The sequence below is a fragment of the Ceratotherium simum genome, chromosome 38 (assembly GCF_057802395.1).
Source record: "Ceratotherium simum simum isolate JZ-2026a chromosome 38, ASM5780239v1, whole genome shotgun sequence".
Classification (NCBI taxonomy): Eukaryota; Metazoa; Chordata; class Mammalia; order Perissodactyla; family Rhinocerotidae; genus Ceratotherium; species Ceratotherium simum.
The window spans coordinates 23,659,419-23,676,094 of record NC_141937.1 but is presented as its reverse complement, the minus strand read 5'-3'; the positions used below and the strand labels follow the sequence as shown (position 1 = coordinate 23,676,094).

Genomic DNA, 16,676 nt, shown 5'->3' with positions numbered 1-16,676 from the left:
CAATTAACAGTGCCAACTTCTTGGTTGAAGGCAAATGATATTGTTCAGGAGTGCATATTGGCATTGGGGCCAAACTCCCAAAGGTAAATAGAAGTTATTACCCTCGAACCTAATGGGCTGAAGCAAATTGGAACCTATCTCAGCTTATAGACCATCTTAATCTAGATCAAACTGTAATAGACCAATCTCATGCAGCCTCACATAATAAGTTAATTCAAAACAGAAAGTCCAAAACGTTTGAAACCTAATAACGAGGCAAATATATTATAAAAATTAGTCCCAATCTAAAATTTTTGAATGGCAGTCTCCAAGCTCCTGGGGCAAGTGTACTATGCTTGGAAGTCTTGAAATTATGTTATATCAGACTAGTTGTCATTATCCTACTAGTTCTGAGCTGTTGGTGAGCATTACAGACACCATCCAAATTCTTTCATTATGTCTTGGATAATAACCAAATGCATGGATATAGTCACTTTAAAAAAACATTGTGCCCATCTGTTCCCAATTGGTACAGAGAATAAAAGGAGAAAGTGAAATTATTCCTGTAAATTCACTGGACTGTGAAAAAGGCAGCTGAGAACATAGTGAACCTGGTAAACTCATACACTCAATGTACTGCTGGCCACAGTAAATCTTAACATTGTCATATTGTAAGACAATGGTAATATACGACTTTAAGAGATCCCCAATCAGTCATATTCTTACATCAATAACTATATATTTAGGAATCTATGGTGAGGGAACAATCCAAAAATAGCAACAACAACAACATAAAAACTCTCTGTACCATATTCAGTGTTTTTTTGTAAGAAGGAAAATGGGAAGCAACCTAAGTGTCCAACCATATAAGAATGGCTAAGTAATTATAGTATTTTCATTGGGTAGAATATTATGGAGCTATTAAAGTGGTGCTTATAAAGGCCATGCAGCAATACCAAAAAAGTAAAGTGTGATCCCATGTGAAAATAAGATACAGAATGATATGCACACTATGATTATAACTATGCAACACAAAATGAAAAAAGTCCGTAGAATTTCATGCAGTGCTGGTAGGAGTTGCCTTTTGGAACTCTCTATTTTCAAAAGCCTTAGAAATGTTCATATCTTGTGATAGAGTAATTCAACTTCCAGAATTATATCTTAAGAAAATTATCCAAAATGCAAAAAAGAAGAATTTTTAGAAAAAATTTTTATTGCGTTGCTGCAGCTTTTTAACTTAATTTGTGAAGAATTGAAAACAGCCTAACCATGTAGGAAAAATGAAATGGTTAAATAAGTTATAGCTTACTGTTTGCAGAATGTTATGCAGCCATTAAGAATGAAAGAATTTAAGGACAAAAAGAAATTCATAAATTTAAAAGAAAAGGCCGTATTCATTTTAAAAAGCAATATATAAAATAGTATTAACTACATTATTTAAAACTACATAAAGACAAAACTACATCAAAAATTTAAGTGTATTTAGTAGAAATATATCAAAAATCTAACAGTAATTAACAGTGGTTATATAAGAGAAAAATCTTTTTTTCAATTTTTTTTATTTTTTTATTTTTTTTTTGGTGAGGAAGATTGTCCCTGAGCTAACATCTGTGCCAATCTTCCTCTGCTTTGCATGTGGGACGCCACCACAGCATGGCTTGATGAGTGGTGTGTAGGTCCACACCCAGGATCTGAACCTGTGAACCCCAGGCCACCAAAGTGGAGTGCACAAACTTAACCACTACACCACCAGGCTGGCCCCCAAGAGCAAATCTTAATGCTCTTCATCTTTCTTATGTTTTTTTACATTTCCAATTTTCATACAATAATCATAGTAAGTATGTATTGCTTTGATAATCAGAAAAAAATTATAAAAGTCTACCTAGAAAAAATAAAAGAAAATATCTATATTGGCATTGTGTAAGGACCGTTGATTAAGGGTTGTGTGCTTATTTTTTTCTAGTTGTCACGTCTTGGAATGTAGTCAGGTTAAGTCTGTAATTTCAAAAACAGTAATTTTTAATGAGTTGATCCATGTCATACCTTATTTGCTTTCTGGTGAGGCACGCTGCTAATAACAACACTTTACATTTATGTAGGGATTTACAGATTACAAAGTATTGCACTTGTACTATTTCACTCAATTCTCACAACACCGGTGTGAAGTAGCAATTGTTACCAGGTTACAGTTGCAGAAATCGGGACTCAGAAGTTGAGTAAGGTTGTCCAAGTTGTGTGGCAGATATACAGCTGAGTCAGTGTTGGACCAGATTTGAATTTCCAAATGCTAAACTCAGTCAGCTTCTGTGGAATCTTTCTAGCAATTCTCATCAGCAATGATAAAGCACTATGCCACTGCAAACAACACAAATGCTGTAAGCAACTAAGACATCTATTAGAAAAGAGTGACTTTGATTTGCTATATATATACTCTTTCCACTGTCCTAACAATGATTAATTTTTTAGAAATTAGGCTTTGGCGTCTCGCTTAGTGCTTTCCCAACACAACTCCAATCCCTTGATGTACTCAACTAATTAAGCAGTGATGTAGACTTTGCATGAAGTACTTTTTAATTAGCTACAATGATTCCCAAGTTATTCAGCCTGGGCTCAGGACCCTGAATATTCAAACTGACAATCTAGTGTACACGAACTCTTTATTTAAGTAGTGACATCTGAGATTAAGCTCAATAAAGGTTTCTATGGAAACTAACTGCAATATCAAAACTTTTCAAAACACCGAAAGTGACCCAATTAGAAGAGGTAAAAATGAGTGACAGTAGCTATCAAGAGTATAGAAAGGTTAAATCTAATTCCTCACACTAATTTTCATAAGTATATCTGTATATTCATTAGAAGACTATGGAATTCATTTGATATTCAAGGATCTCCACTAGCAAAAGTGATATGTGAAGTGAAAGTTTATGTTCTTCAATAACATTAAAGCCAGTTTCACAGAAATACAGACATCAAAATTGAAGAGCAAGGTAAGTTCACATGAATGCACACACACATAGATAACATAGACAAGCACTGCTAAAGATAAAATTTGAGGATTTCTCCAGAAGAAAAGATCAATAAATTTTATGATTTAGTTCCAAGTGGAAAAGTTAAATAAGCTTTCTGCCTTCCTTGGAACTAAGAAGAGAGAGAAATATTTGCTGAACTTGACTCCAGAATGAAATGCAAACGTAAATATGTTTATTAAAGCTTTAAATAGTTAAAAATAGCTTTGAGAGTCAAGCATAATATCAGCACAATTCATGAATGTGCAAGTTGCTATTTTCTGCCATGAACGTTAACCAGATTCAGACTTTAACCTTGACATTTGCATGTACTGTGACAAGTGGAAACCCAAAATGTTATTGTACATGGCTGCAGAGTTCTAACTTTTGTTTTAAAAGCTCAGGTCACAAGGTAGTTTCCTGGAAATGCTACATAAAGACATCCAAGCGTGTTTAATAAGCAGTATTCTGAATTTTACCAATGAAACAAAATGTCAAAGGAGCACGAATACTTGCACCACTAACACGCATCTCAGACTTAACTTGTCATAAATCTAGCTCCTGATCCTTTCCCAGCCTGCTTTTCCTAGAGTTTTCCCCATCTCAGTCAACGGCAACCCCATCTGGTTGCTCAGACCAGAGTCATTCTTAACAATTCTGTCAGCAAATCCCCTCAGCTCTCGTTCAAAATACACTCAGAATTCAACCGCCTCTCTCCATCTTGCTTGCTACCATGGCCCAACCCATTACCCTCACACCTGCATTATTACAGCAGCCTCCTCGCTGCTCTGCTTCCTTCTGCCCTTCTCCCTTCTGTCAAAGCTTAGAAACTGCAGCAAGAGTGATTCTGTTCAGAAAAGAGTAAGGCCATCATGTGTCTGCGGTGCTTGAACTTCCCCGTGGCTTCCCATCTCACTCAGAACAAAGCCAAAGTTCTCACAAGGCTGCATGATCTACTCTTCTGCAGGCCTCTCTGTTCTCCCACGTACTCGCTGGCTCCAGCCAGCCTGGGCTCCTTACTCTTCTTCCACTAAGCCAGGCATGCTGCTACCTCTTTTCATTTGCTATTCCCTCTGCTTGGAATGTCCTTCCCCACTGTTTACATGGCTCACTCTCTCATAGCCTCTACACCTTGAATCAAATGTCACCTCCTCAGTGAGCCATTCTCTTTTAAATTGCAATCCCTCCACCCCATCATTCCCTACTCCCATTCTTTACTTTCTCCAATGCTTTTGTGATCAATTAAATGAGAATATATTTTGCTTAATTTATTTTTGTTTACTGTTTGTTTCTCTGCACTGGAATGTAAGGTTATTGATAACAGTTCTTTTCCTCTTCTGTTTCTGTTTATTTCCATCTCCTAGAATAAAGCATTGCACACAGTAGGTGCTCAATAAGTTTTGTTGAATGTTGAATGAATAAAATACATTTTAATTAAAAATAATAGTCATTAACTTTTCCTTTAAAAAAAGTAAAACTCATTGACTTCCTAGAGAAAAACAATATAAATTAACTGATCAATTCACTACTAAGAAATGACTGAGAGTCCAGAGATCAATGTTGCATAGGGTTCTATAAGGGTTATCTTCAAAGATCTTACAGTTCAAGAATGAAAACAACATTCATTGGGAAACAGAGAACAATACAAGGTAATATATTACTAAACGCTCAGTCCAAAAGCAGTCAAGCATTGTGGTATTTGGGAGCTGTGTGTTCTAATTCCATGCTGCCATTAACCTGTGGGAAACTGTGGCCCCTCCATCCTCAATATCTTTATTTTGCAAATTAGGAGAATGAGCTAGGTGGTTCATCAGCCCATTAGAATTCTTAATTTGTGTTTGCCTCTTATTTGAGAGAAAGGAAAAGTCAGTAGAGATACATATGTGACAAAAATGGTTAGCTACTCAGCATTTCCGTTCCCCTCCTCCTCGCTCTCAGCCTGCCAAGAAACCATATCAAGGAAGTTCTAGAAACCTTGATTGATTGAAAATAGATCCATCTCAGGCAGTTTCTCAGTGAACTCTGCTAAGTCAGACATATATCACTGCATTTAAATATATTGGCATTTTAAAGAATTTTCTAACATCAAAATATGAATATTATTAAAACTAGAAATATTTTATGTAACTAGCCATATTCTTACCCTGTCTTATAAAAACCCATTGTCTCTGGTTATTATTTATCTGTATCATGTGTATGATCTGTTTTGATTTGCCCAGAGACCACAAGTTTCTCTAGGTCCAGTGTCATGGATTATACAGCTCTCTGTTCCTTTTTTTGCTGTTTACAGTGTTTTATACATGAGTGTTTTATGAACAAATGGGTTCTAGACCTTTCTAAATAATATCTTCTCAGCGTAGTTACAGGAAATATGTGTAAACCACTGTGCTACAATACAAACTTGGTCACAGATAGAGTCCTTAATGCCTGGCCTTCATGCTATGTTATCAACCCAGTATGGACACTGGCTTTGAATAGTACTATGGTAGACCAAAGATGATCTATCTTTGAAGTATAGATAATACTGAAAAAGGACAAGGGATAGCAAAATGTCCATGCAGTAATAACAATATCATAAACGTTACTATGCTAAGAAGTCTGGGTTATAGTAGTTCCTGGTGGGCAAGGGGGAGGACTTCCCGTGGAGTTTACCAAGCCCTGAAAGACCTGGAACAACGAGCTGCCCTTTCCTGGCATGCCTCTAGTGAGCAGTGCATGAGAAGTATCTTTCCCACTGGGAATCATCGTTCCTGTCTACAGAGGAGAATGCAGAGTCTCTTGCCACCTATACACACACATTGGTGGTGTGGCCTTGGATGACATTATCTCATCTTCTCCTGACTTGTATATCAAAGCAAGTCACAAGGAAGAAAAAGGGATCAAACCAGTGCTGCTTACTTTTGTCTGCGGGTAACATCGCCTAAGCATGCCTGCGATAAAATCTCTTCTCTCTGGCTTGAATCCTAGATACCTGAATTCTCAGTTTGCCTTTCCTTGACTTTTGTTGTCTCTTCTTACTACTTACTCCACCAGAGACCACAGCAATCTTTCTAGAATACAGAAACATGAATCTCTGGGGCACTATACACTCCCTCCTCATTCTAGCTATTTTATAAAATAAGAGGGCAATTTAGTCTTTGGATCTCCAGTGCTGACATCTTCTATTCTCATTTAACAAGCTGTAATGGGGCTGGAGGAGATGACCAAACCTCTGTGATGTTGTGAACACAAGTTACCTGTGCAGATTCTTTTAAAGTTGGGATTTTCCAGAAGGTGTCCTGGTAGGCGGCACTGGAACCGATGTTGCCAGAACTCAGGGAACCAGGGATTCCTTGTATTAGTGTCCAGTCTCAGTTTCAGGAAATAATCATCAAATGACCTGACCTCTGGAGACTGCAGCTTTATCGTGATTCCCCCGTTGGCTTCCACCTCATAACCTTCAATGACTTCATCTCTGTCTGCCCATCCGTCACTAAAAAAATTCAGGGATCGGGGTGGGGAGAGAGAAAGACAGATGTCTCACAAATAGAGCTCAGAGTTATGCATGAATGAAGCATTTCAGCAAGGCTGAAAGTCTATTTTAAGCCAGCATTGCTACCCATCAATGACTTTTTTCTTTTTTGGTGGAGAGTAGAAAGTTGTGAAATCATAATATCCTGTTTGTTTGCTTTTCACAGTAGTGAAAGTGATGATGATGATGATGATGATGATAGTAACAATTACAAGAAATAATGTTTATTGAGCATTTACTAGTCATCAGATTCTGTGAGACTCACTTTTGCTGAGTCAGAAGATGTTCAGCAACTAGCTGAAGTCCTACTGGACCTGAATATGGATCCAGGCAGTCTGACTCCCAAGCCCAGTGCTCTTTACAACTAGGCCGCAAAGCCCATCAGTTGCTGTCCAAACCAGAATAAAATAAAAGTCAGGTGTTCACCTTGACAATAAGAGCTCAGCGAGGTTTCAAGGCTGCTATCAAGACCATTGCACGAGCTGTGTCATACGGGGTAAAAAATTGAGCTAGGTCAGAAACATGACAACCACAGATTCTGCTCCTGGGTATTGTTCAAACTTGCACCACTTAGAAGTGACCACATGTCTCTTTTTTCCCCTCTAATGCTATTTCAAAAAAAACAGCATTAAAAGAAAACAATCTCACTCCCCAAAATAAAAATAATCCTTCCGCTCACTAAAGGGGAGTTCACTGACATTGTCTTCAGTGGGTTCAATTTTTTAAAATTTGGTCACCTTCTGGAACACTCACATCTGCCATGAGTGATACAGCTCCAATTTAATTCAAGTGTACATATGAGCCAAAGCAAGCCTCACGTGAGTGGCTGTGATCCCCTCCCAAGAGGGTGTCAAAGGAAAATTCTACCAGATAGAGTTAAACAGGTAAAGAAGACTTTATTCGAGACTATTCCGTAGGCGAGAGACACTGAACTCAATTCTGGTGAAACAAAAGGTGGGAGAGTTTTTAAGTGCAGGGGTGAGCTAGCGAGACAGTGCTGGAGGACACCGAGGGGAGTTTGGTCAATGTGATTAAGCCATCTGTGTTTGATAATTGCCACTTATCTAAGTTAGGCTCCCACCTTCCCACAGAGACTGGGAGATGGGGGTTTGCTATCACTCTTGATAATCACATTCAAAGGGATGGCTCCCAGGTCCCTGAGAAAGAAATTTCTCTGTTGTGAAACTGGCAAGAGGCTGGGTGCAAGTTTGCATCTCAAAGGAGGCAGAGAAAGAATTTTCAATGGCATATTTCTGAAAGTAAATACTCTAACAAAAGAGAAGTCAAGGGGCCCATATTCAAGAAGAAATTTGTGTAAAGTTTAGTCAAGGTGAGGAGAATATTAAGATTGTCTTGGTCAAGGGTGGATTTATTCTTCTACCCACAGAGTGGTGCCCTGCAGTTTCTGGAATATAACCATTCAGTCTCTGTCGGAGAAATTGTTTATCGCTTGCTTTTCACCGAGCAGGGAGCTGGGCCAAATACATATGACTGACCATAGCTCTCCCCTCGATACCTGAAATCAATTGGGATAAATATGTCCTCCACTTAGCTGAGCTAATTGGTGACTTTCATTCTAGAATCTTCCCAGTGAACCACACAGGCGCTGCATTTTCAACAGATTTAATGGTTGTAGAAGGTATAGCTGATTTAACACGATCCAGAGCTAAAGAGATTTTGAGGTATAGTGTCGTCTAACCAGCCAGACCAGAGAATGTCTATATGCTTCTTCTAAATCCACAAGGATAGAGATTTTACAGTCTTGCACAGATCTTTCCTCCCTCCCCCCTCCCTTCCTTCCTTCCTTCCCTCCCTCCCTCTGCCTCCCTCCCTCTTTCCTTCCTTCCTTCCTTTCTTCCTTCCTTCCTTCCTTTCCTTTGGCATTTGCCTAGCACTCACTATGTGCCAGATGCTCTGCTATGCTCAGGGTTCAGTTGAGAACGAGACATGCTATCTTTCTCCCTATGGTGTTACAGACTTGTGGGGAAAACAGACACCAAACAAGAACAACAAATGCTACGAAGGTAAAGAAGGAGAGGTGGCCAGTACTATGGGGAGGAGGGGCTTGGGGGTTTAACTTACTCTGCTGTGTGTGTATGTGTGTGAGTGTGGATGGGGAGAGGGGTGATTAGGGATGGCTTTCCTAAGAAAGTGATGTCTGAGCTAAGACCCAAAGGATGAGTGGTCATTAGTCAGGTGACGAGACGAGGAGGGATCAGTCTAGAAGGTTCCTGGTAGATTATCTAACATACAGGAAACACAGAAAGAGTATGGCTCATTCAAGGGATTTAGAGTCAGTACAGCTAGAGCATAGACAGAAGTGTGGTAGGAGATGCAAGTGGGGGTATAAATCTCAGCCTGGGAACTGTTAGCTGCAGGACTACAGGAAGTCCTGAAAGTGTTGTAAGCCTATAACTTAATAAGGTCCTTCAGCTCTGCTCCTTTGTGGTAAATGACCTGAGTATTTTTCTGGCAAGTCCTTCTCTACTCACCATCACTGAATACCATGGCCAGTCAAATTGACTAAAAAACAAAAAGACAGACACATTTATCTTTCTATGTGCTCCGTCTACTTAGAAAGCCTCAAACTAGTTTAATTATTTAGATTTATTCACATTTATATCATAACTACATCTACAGCAACTTGAAGACCTGAGCTACAGTTCACCTCATGCTGAAAAGAAGGATAAAAATAAAACCAGTTAAGCTTTCAAGATATCCTCCCTCTGAGTTTATATTTAAAATCAAAATGACTTATAACTTGAAGAGAAGAATGACTTTTTGACATAAACTTTAGGCTTGAAAAGTGTTTCTCTTCAAGATTTAATATTATGCGAGATGTGTGTCTGTCTATGTATAGTTTGAACAAGAAACTCACAATTTTTAAAAGTGTATGAAATCAGCCTTCTATAATGTTTATTTGCATTTATTTTTTTTTAAATCATTCTCAGTTTATAAAAGCAAGTATTGTGTCCATGCTAGAAGCAGAGAAAGTGTGACTACTCCTTTTGCCCACCAACACAGAGGAGCACATCATAGGAGTAAACCTTTGTCTATGAATATAGACAACTGGAAGTCGTGTGATTTAGTGGGGTGGAGCCCTAATTCCCCTCCGCCATTGATCAAAGCCCTCCCGCTTCACTGTAGATGTCCCCATTGCAGAAATTAGAGTTGGTGTTAAATCCGAGAGATCACAAAATCAAGGAGAACCAGGATGTGATACAGAAAACATTCAACTAGGATTACTTGCTGACTATCTTTTGAAGTGTTAATTGCTCACGTTTTATAGATCTTAAATCGATCACAGGTAAGGTGTTAGGGAATGCTAATAAAAAGTCGCTGAAAAACATCCATAAAGCAATTATTGGTTTGTATATATTTAAGTCATTTCATCTATGTACCACTTGTTAAGTGTATTTACAGAGAATTTTAAAAGATTTTCCCTGTTTAGTTGTATTGGGATTTTTTACCAGGATATTGTTTTGGTGAATTCCCTGTGGCGCACACTTGAAAACAGGGATCCAGAAGCTCGCCTGATACCTGGTATAGGTTTTGGTTGTTGTTGTTGATGGTGGTAGTGGTGGTATAGACTGTTCCTGACTAGAGATGATCTGCAGGCACCTGCTCACCAAAGTGACTGGAGTGAATCCTGCTGTGCTGGGAGCTGACCAGCCACAGACAGTGCTGAACTCTCTATGAGACACATTCACGGCCTCTAGCCACCTCTGCTGCTTCATCCATCTCCCAATTATGGTTCCTTTCCCTATCTGGGGTCTGAAAATAAAACAGCATAATGTGGATGAACAGGGTGAACATTTAACAGAAAGCTATGTGTCCTAAGTATCCCTCACAAATATACTAGAATCCTTATTTCCTATCCTCCCTCCACATTTCTATACATCCAGCAATTCTTTCACAAGGCTGTTCTTCTCTTTCCACAAAATCACTGTTCTAGTCTCTGCAAAATTTCACAATCCAAACTTGAATAATAATAAGATTTCTTCTATTTACTAAATTCTGATGTTAATGACCAGAAATATTATTTCTAATTCTACCAATTATAACGTGACAAGAACTACATGAGTGTTACTTTCACATTATATTAGTTAAAATAACTTAATAAACAAATTGATAGTAAAAAACAGAAATACAATAGTATTCATTTAAAAATTGCTCAAAAACATTTTAGAAAAGCCTATTTACATTCAATTAAAATAATTACAGTCTAGGGAGTAAAGCAATTTGATTTGTGTTATGAATTCAATTAATTGTGCACACCCAATGATAAAACTATAATTCTTTTTTTTTTCTATTGCGGTAACATTGGTTTAAAGCTATAATTATTTAAAAATATTCCAGAGGTTATCATATAACCAGAGAAAGAAGAGCATAATGAAAACAATATTTTCAAAAGCATGTGAACAAGCACAAAAGTCTATAAACTACAATGCTAACCATTGTTGAAGAAATGTAGCATAAAATAATTTAAATCAGGTGACGTCAATTGTGGGAAATTTACGGCAGCTTTTTTGGTAATAATTTAGATTGACTTCATTCATTCAACATGTATTCACTAAGAATCTCGTATGAGTTAGGCATTTGGCTTACTGCCGCAGAGACATTGCTAAAAAGTACAGGCAAGGCTGCTGCCCACTAGGCATTTAATTACAGTGGTGGAGAAGACTGGTCACTGAATGCACAACAGTCACAGAGAGTTACAGTGACTGAATGGAAAGGAAGACAGGCTACAGAAGCACAGAGAAGGGGCAAGGGGTCATGTCAAGGGATATTTTACCCAAGGGGAAGTAGCATCTGAGATGAGACTTAAAAGATGAGTTGAAGTTACAGATAAAGAGAGAGATCAGGGTGGGACAGTTAAAAGGGGCACAAAGCTTTCAAACCACAGCAAGACATTTAGTTTACGTAGACTGTGTAAGGCAAGGAAAGATAGAACAAGCAGGGATAGACCTAAAAGAACTTAACATCTTTGTTAAGAGTTTTGGATTTTATTTTTATGGTGGTGAGAAACTACTCAGATTTTAAGCAAAGGTATGACGTGATTAGATTTGTTTTAGAAAGGTCATGCTAGAAGGTACCTGGAGTGTAAGTACTTGTGAAGGTTCTTTGGTTCTAAAATTCTCAGATAAAAACTGTGGAAACAAACACATACACAAGTGTATGCACACAGATATGCACACACACAGGCTAATTACATTGTAAAATGAAGCCACAGTGGAGGTGTTGATGCACCAGGAATTGGGGTAGTGGTCACAATTAGTTCATCTTTAATTTTAAAATTAGTTGCTGTCAATCCACCATGAATATAGATCTGATACAAAATGTAGGTCTCTTTAATTATCTAGGACAGGCACTTAGAGGTCACTCAGCCCACTGAAATGCAGAAGAGAGGATGCTTTTTTGTCCTGTACTCCTAGATTTAGAGTTCAAGCAGAAGCCTGACTTCCAGCCTTATGGTGTTTCAGTAGAAAAGTGACTGAGATAGAGGAGGGAATGCGAAGGTATAAAGGCAAAAGACGAAGAATAAAGGAAATTCTCAAGGAGCTGAACCTTCATGTAAAGGGGATCTAGGTCAGAACAGTTATCATTATTTTCCCATATGCTCAGCCTTATCCCTCAACCCACCTCTGGCATCCTGAGCCTGGAATCATCTGCCACCTGGAGACATGTGACTGTCCTCCTCTCCTAGCAGAAATGTAGGGCAAAGGCGTCTACTGATAAGCATTGCACACAACCATGCCAATGTGGAGGCCATTTCCTAAACCTTCTACAGACCACTTCTTATGTATCAATGACAATTTCAAGCCAGGGTGAAAGAAGGGTGGGCCAAGGTGGAGAATTCCTTGTAGACAAGTAGGTCTTTTTTCTTCTTTCAAATTCTGCTACCACGGTAGAACCCCATTTTGTCTCTCATTCAACTAATCCTGAGAGACAATATGAAATAGGAATCGATTACCCAAACTTTCTAAGTGTCTGTTTCTCCATCTATAAGATGAGGCTGGAAAGGGTATCAACCTCTTAGAGTTGGGTGAGAATTAAATTAGATAATCCATGTAAAACACTTAGCACAATATCCAGCACATGACGAAGTCTTACCAGATGTTAACAGTTCTTTATCATCAATCTCCTTGTGATCCAGCCAATGTACTGAGCTATATCTACATGTGGAACAGACTTCTCTACAGAGGTGCTGCTCACAGTGTGATCCGAGGATCAGTACCAGTTCATGAAATATTTGTTACCAGTCGATGAGGAGAGAAGTGCAGAGACTGAGAATAAGCATCTAGAAAAATCTATAGCAGTTAGACATTGTTGCAAGATCTAAAAACATGATTGATAGACTCATGTCATTGAATAGGGTATAAACATTTTTTTTTCAAATTCATACAGTGAATCACTTGTGGCTCAAGCTGTATGTACGTCATATGCAGTAGAACCATGTTACAGTGTGTAACATTTTGAGGTTACATTGCCAATTGCAACCCAAAACTATATAAATATCTGAGAATATATAAGCACTTATTTTTATAAATTTATTTTTATACTCACTTCATTTTAGTCAAGCCTGTTTTATAATTTATCACATAAGATTACTTTCTCAATTAGGGGAAAAAAAATTTCATTATTTACTAACTCCAATTATGGATGGCCACACAAGTTTCACTGGACTTTTTTTTTTTTTTACAAGAAAAGACACAATATGCTGGATTTGACAATAGTAGTATTTGAATGTGGACGTTCCACAAAAATGAGGGCAAAAAGAGTTCCAATGAAATTTACCCGAAAATATGTCGACATATATTGAATTTGATTTTTATCCTTAAATGATGGTGAAGTGCTAAAACCATAGTGTATTATTTGTGGAGCCATCTTAGCTATTGAATTCATGAAATCATCAAAATTTACTAATCGTTTATACAGAAAACATAAAGGATTAAATTTAAGACCAAAATAATTCTTTGAAAGAAAAAGTATTGAATTAAAAAGCTGATAGGAGCATATGTTCAATATTCTATGTAAAAACATTAGTGTTTCATGGGTTTTATATGAAGTGGCATTTTGGGTTGCTGAGGCTAAAATATACATACAGTTGCCAAGACATTAGTGAATGATTGCTTGCTTCAGACATTTGCTTAGAAATGTTTGGTGACTCTGGTAAAGAAGGTAGCTCAGGCACTATTTTCTGATGTCATTATAGCTCAGTGATTTCCAAAACTGCCTAATGATACAGAAAACCAACTCACTGAATAAATAAAGCTAGCCAACTCCTTTTTCGTTGTAACTTGACGAATGTGCAGATGTTAATTATGTGGAGTTGCTTCAGTATATGTGCAATTTGAAAATGATGAAGATTTGAAGGAAGAAATCTCTGCTCTTATTTAAATTCTCTTTTAGCTTCATTCCTGAGAAACACAACCAGCTCTGAGTGTTATAAAATCATGAAGAATTATTTTGTCGACAGATGTGGTTGGCGGTTTAAGTTTTGTATAGGGGTATGTTCTGATGCTGCCACTGCCAACGTCAAGAACACATTCTGGAGTAGTTACCTAAGGTAAGTAGCTTGTGAGAGAATGTCAATCAATGCAATGCTTCATTCTTTACGAAAGTCTTGATTTTTCAAAAAAAGTCAGCTGAAATAAACAACGCTCAGTGACATAGTACAAATTTCGAGTTATGTAAGAACCAGCACACTGGAAGTGGCTTTCATTGGCCCATCAGAACTGATTGTTAGCATTTTTTCCAAATGCTGTGTTCAGTGACTTCACGTTAGTAGGTTAATAGGGATATAGGTTTCAAGGAAACCAGTAACTGCTACTAATTAGGACTTTATTGTTTCTTTTTTCCCCACACAGCCAGTTGTGATAATGTAGAACCTGACCAGAAACAGCCATCATTGGTATTGATGGGAGAAGTTATGTCAAGAGTGTTTGAACTATATAGCTAACTTAGTGTTTATTTAGGATAAGAAATCAGTTTGGTCCCACCATTTAAATATACCAATAGGAAAACCTGACTTGCTCTTTTGACTCATATCTTTGATGTATTTAATGATCTTTATATTTCCATGAAAAAAAAAGAATTCAATATTTTTTCCAAATAGGAGCTGAGATCAAAGGGCAAAATTAAAAGATAGAAACTTTGAAGAACAAGTTTTTTATAGATTGCCATGTCATAATTTTAATTTAAAAACAATTGTCAATGAGTAGAGAATGATCTTGATGTGATCATCTGCAAAGTGTTGTCAGCCAATATTTTATGAATTTGACTGCCTTAGTCTCCTTGGGGGACTGTAACAAAATACTATAGACTGGTGGCTTAAACAACAGAAACTTATTTTCTCACAGTTCTGGAGAGTACCAGTCCAAGATCAAGGCTCTAGCTCACTCAGTTTCTGATGAGAGTTCTCTTCCTGGCTTGCAGACTATGTCCTCACATGCCTTTTGGAGGGGGGGACACAATTCAGTCCATAGTAGATGGAATGTTATTAAATGTATTCTTCATTTAAAAATCCCCATTTAAGAAATTAATGGATCAAGAATTCATTTATTTCATCAAAAGATAATTTATATTGAACTAAAATGTTATGGGATAAACTATTGGAACTGGCTACTGATGAAAGATTGAAGATGACTTTTGAAAATACAGCATCATTTACTTTACTTGGGATCAACAATTTAAAATAAATATCTCAAACTTGCTGAAATTGCTGTAAAATCTCCTCTTCCATTTCCATCAACAGACCTTTGATGGAAAGGAGGCTACTTTGTGAGGCTACTTTTTCTACTAGGAAGGTTATGAAAACAAAATAAAGAAGCAGTTTACATATGCATAATCCTTTGCAAGTATCATTGTTAATCCAACTCAGATTAGATAATTCAATGAACTCATTTATCACACTAAAAATTTTAAATATTGATATGCATAGTGTTTGTTTAAAGTGTACATATAGGCATTTAACATAGAAACCCCCCTGTTTCACTTATAACTTTTGTTTATTTACAATTATAGAATATCTAAAAGTTACTAGAATTATAGTAATTTTCTCTACTAATAGTCTCGGCACACACTGTCAATAAACAATGGGTACAGTTTTTGTAATTCTTTCTTCTCTTCCTTCATTTTTGTTATATTTACTGAGATGAGATTTTGTGTCTGCTGAGTCTAACAATACAACTTTGGGCTTGTATTCTGCATGTCTTTATGCCGTATGGTCATGTGTCGCTTAAAGACGGGAATGCCGTCTAAGAAATGTGTCCTTAGGTGATTTTGTCATTGTGTAAACATCACAGAGTATACTTACACAATCCCAGATGGTTTTGCCTACTACACACCTAGGCTATATGGTGCTAATCTTATGGGACCATCATGATATATGCAGTCTGTTGTTGACTGACACATTAGGTGGTGCATGACTGTATTTGATTTCTTTGCAATCTATCTTTATTGTATTTTACCAAAGTACAACTCCACAGTAGATTGGAAATTTGAAAAAAAAAGAAGAGAGAGTTTGAGAAGCACTGTCCTAGAAGATCTCACTCGCCTTTACGCCTTAGAAGTTGTTAAGGTCAAGACTATGCTATTGCAACAGTTCAAAAAAGGGACCCCTCAGAAACTCCATCTTAATGCTTATGATAAATGAGGTCATGACTACCAAGTAGAGACTTTTCATTTTGTTGTGAAGGCTGCAGTGACATCATTCCTTGGTGCAAAATTTTACAAATCTGAACTACCATTCTTTACTCTCTCTTTTGAATCCCTGGCTGTTTTATTGCTGCTGATCCTTTATTTTTCAGGTCCTTATGCCATTATAGTGAAAGGCTACAGTTTCCCAGATAATTGTTAAGAACCAACTGAAGGGAGGCAAGAGACCCCTTAGAAAAAGGATGCAATAAGGAGCCAGAGTGATTCTGATTAAAACATAAATCAGATCCTGGCCCTCTGCTTAAAACCCACCAGTACCTTTCCATCTCACTCGAAGCCTTTCAATGAGAACCCTAGAAGGGCCCACACACTCCGATCCCCAACACCTCTCTCGTTTCTGCTACTCTGCGCTTTGCTCTTCTCCAGTCACACTGGCCATCTTGCTGTTCCTCAAGGAGCCAGGGAGACCCCGGCTTTAGGATCTTTGCACTGGCTATTCTCCAGGCCCGGAATTCTGGAAT

The 16,676-nt window shown here is 37.6% G+C and overlaps 1 protein-coding gene across 1 annotated transcript in view; it reads right to left on the bottom strand.

Moving 5' to 3' along the window:
* GRM1 (glutamate metabotropic receptor 1) overlaps positions 1–16,676 on the bottom strand; it is a 304,296-nt gene that overhangs the window by 102,434 nt on the left and 185,186 nt on the right. Inside the window, exon 3 of the mRNA XM_087425199.1 lies at positions 6,221–6,456. Coding sequence (XP_087281325.1) covers positions 6,221–6,456 — 236 coding nt within the window. The remainder of the gene's footprint in view (positions 1–6,220; positions 6,457–16,676) is intronic.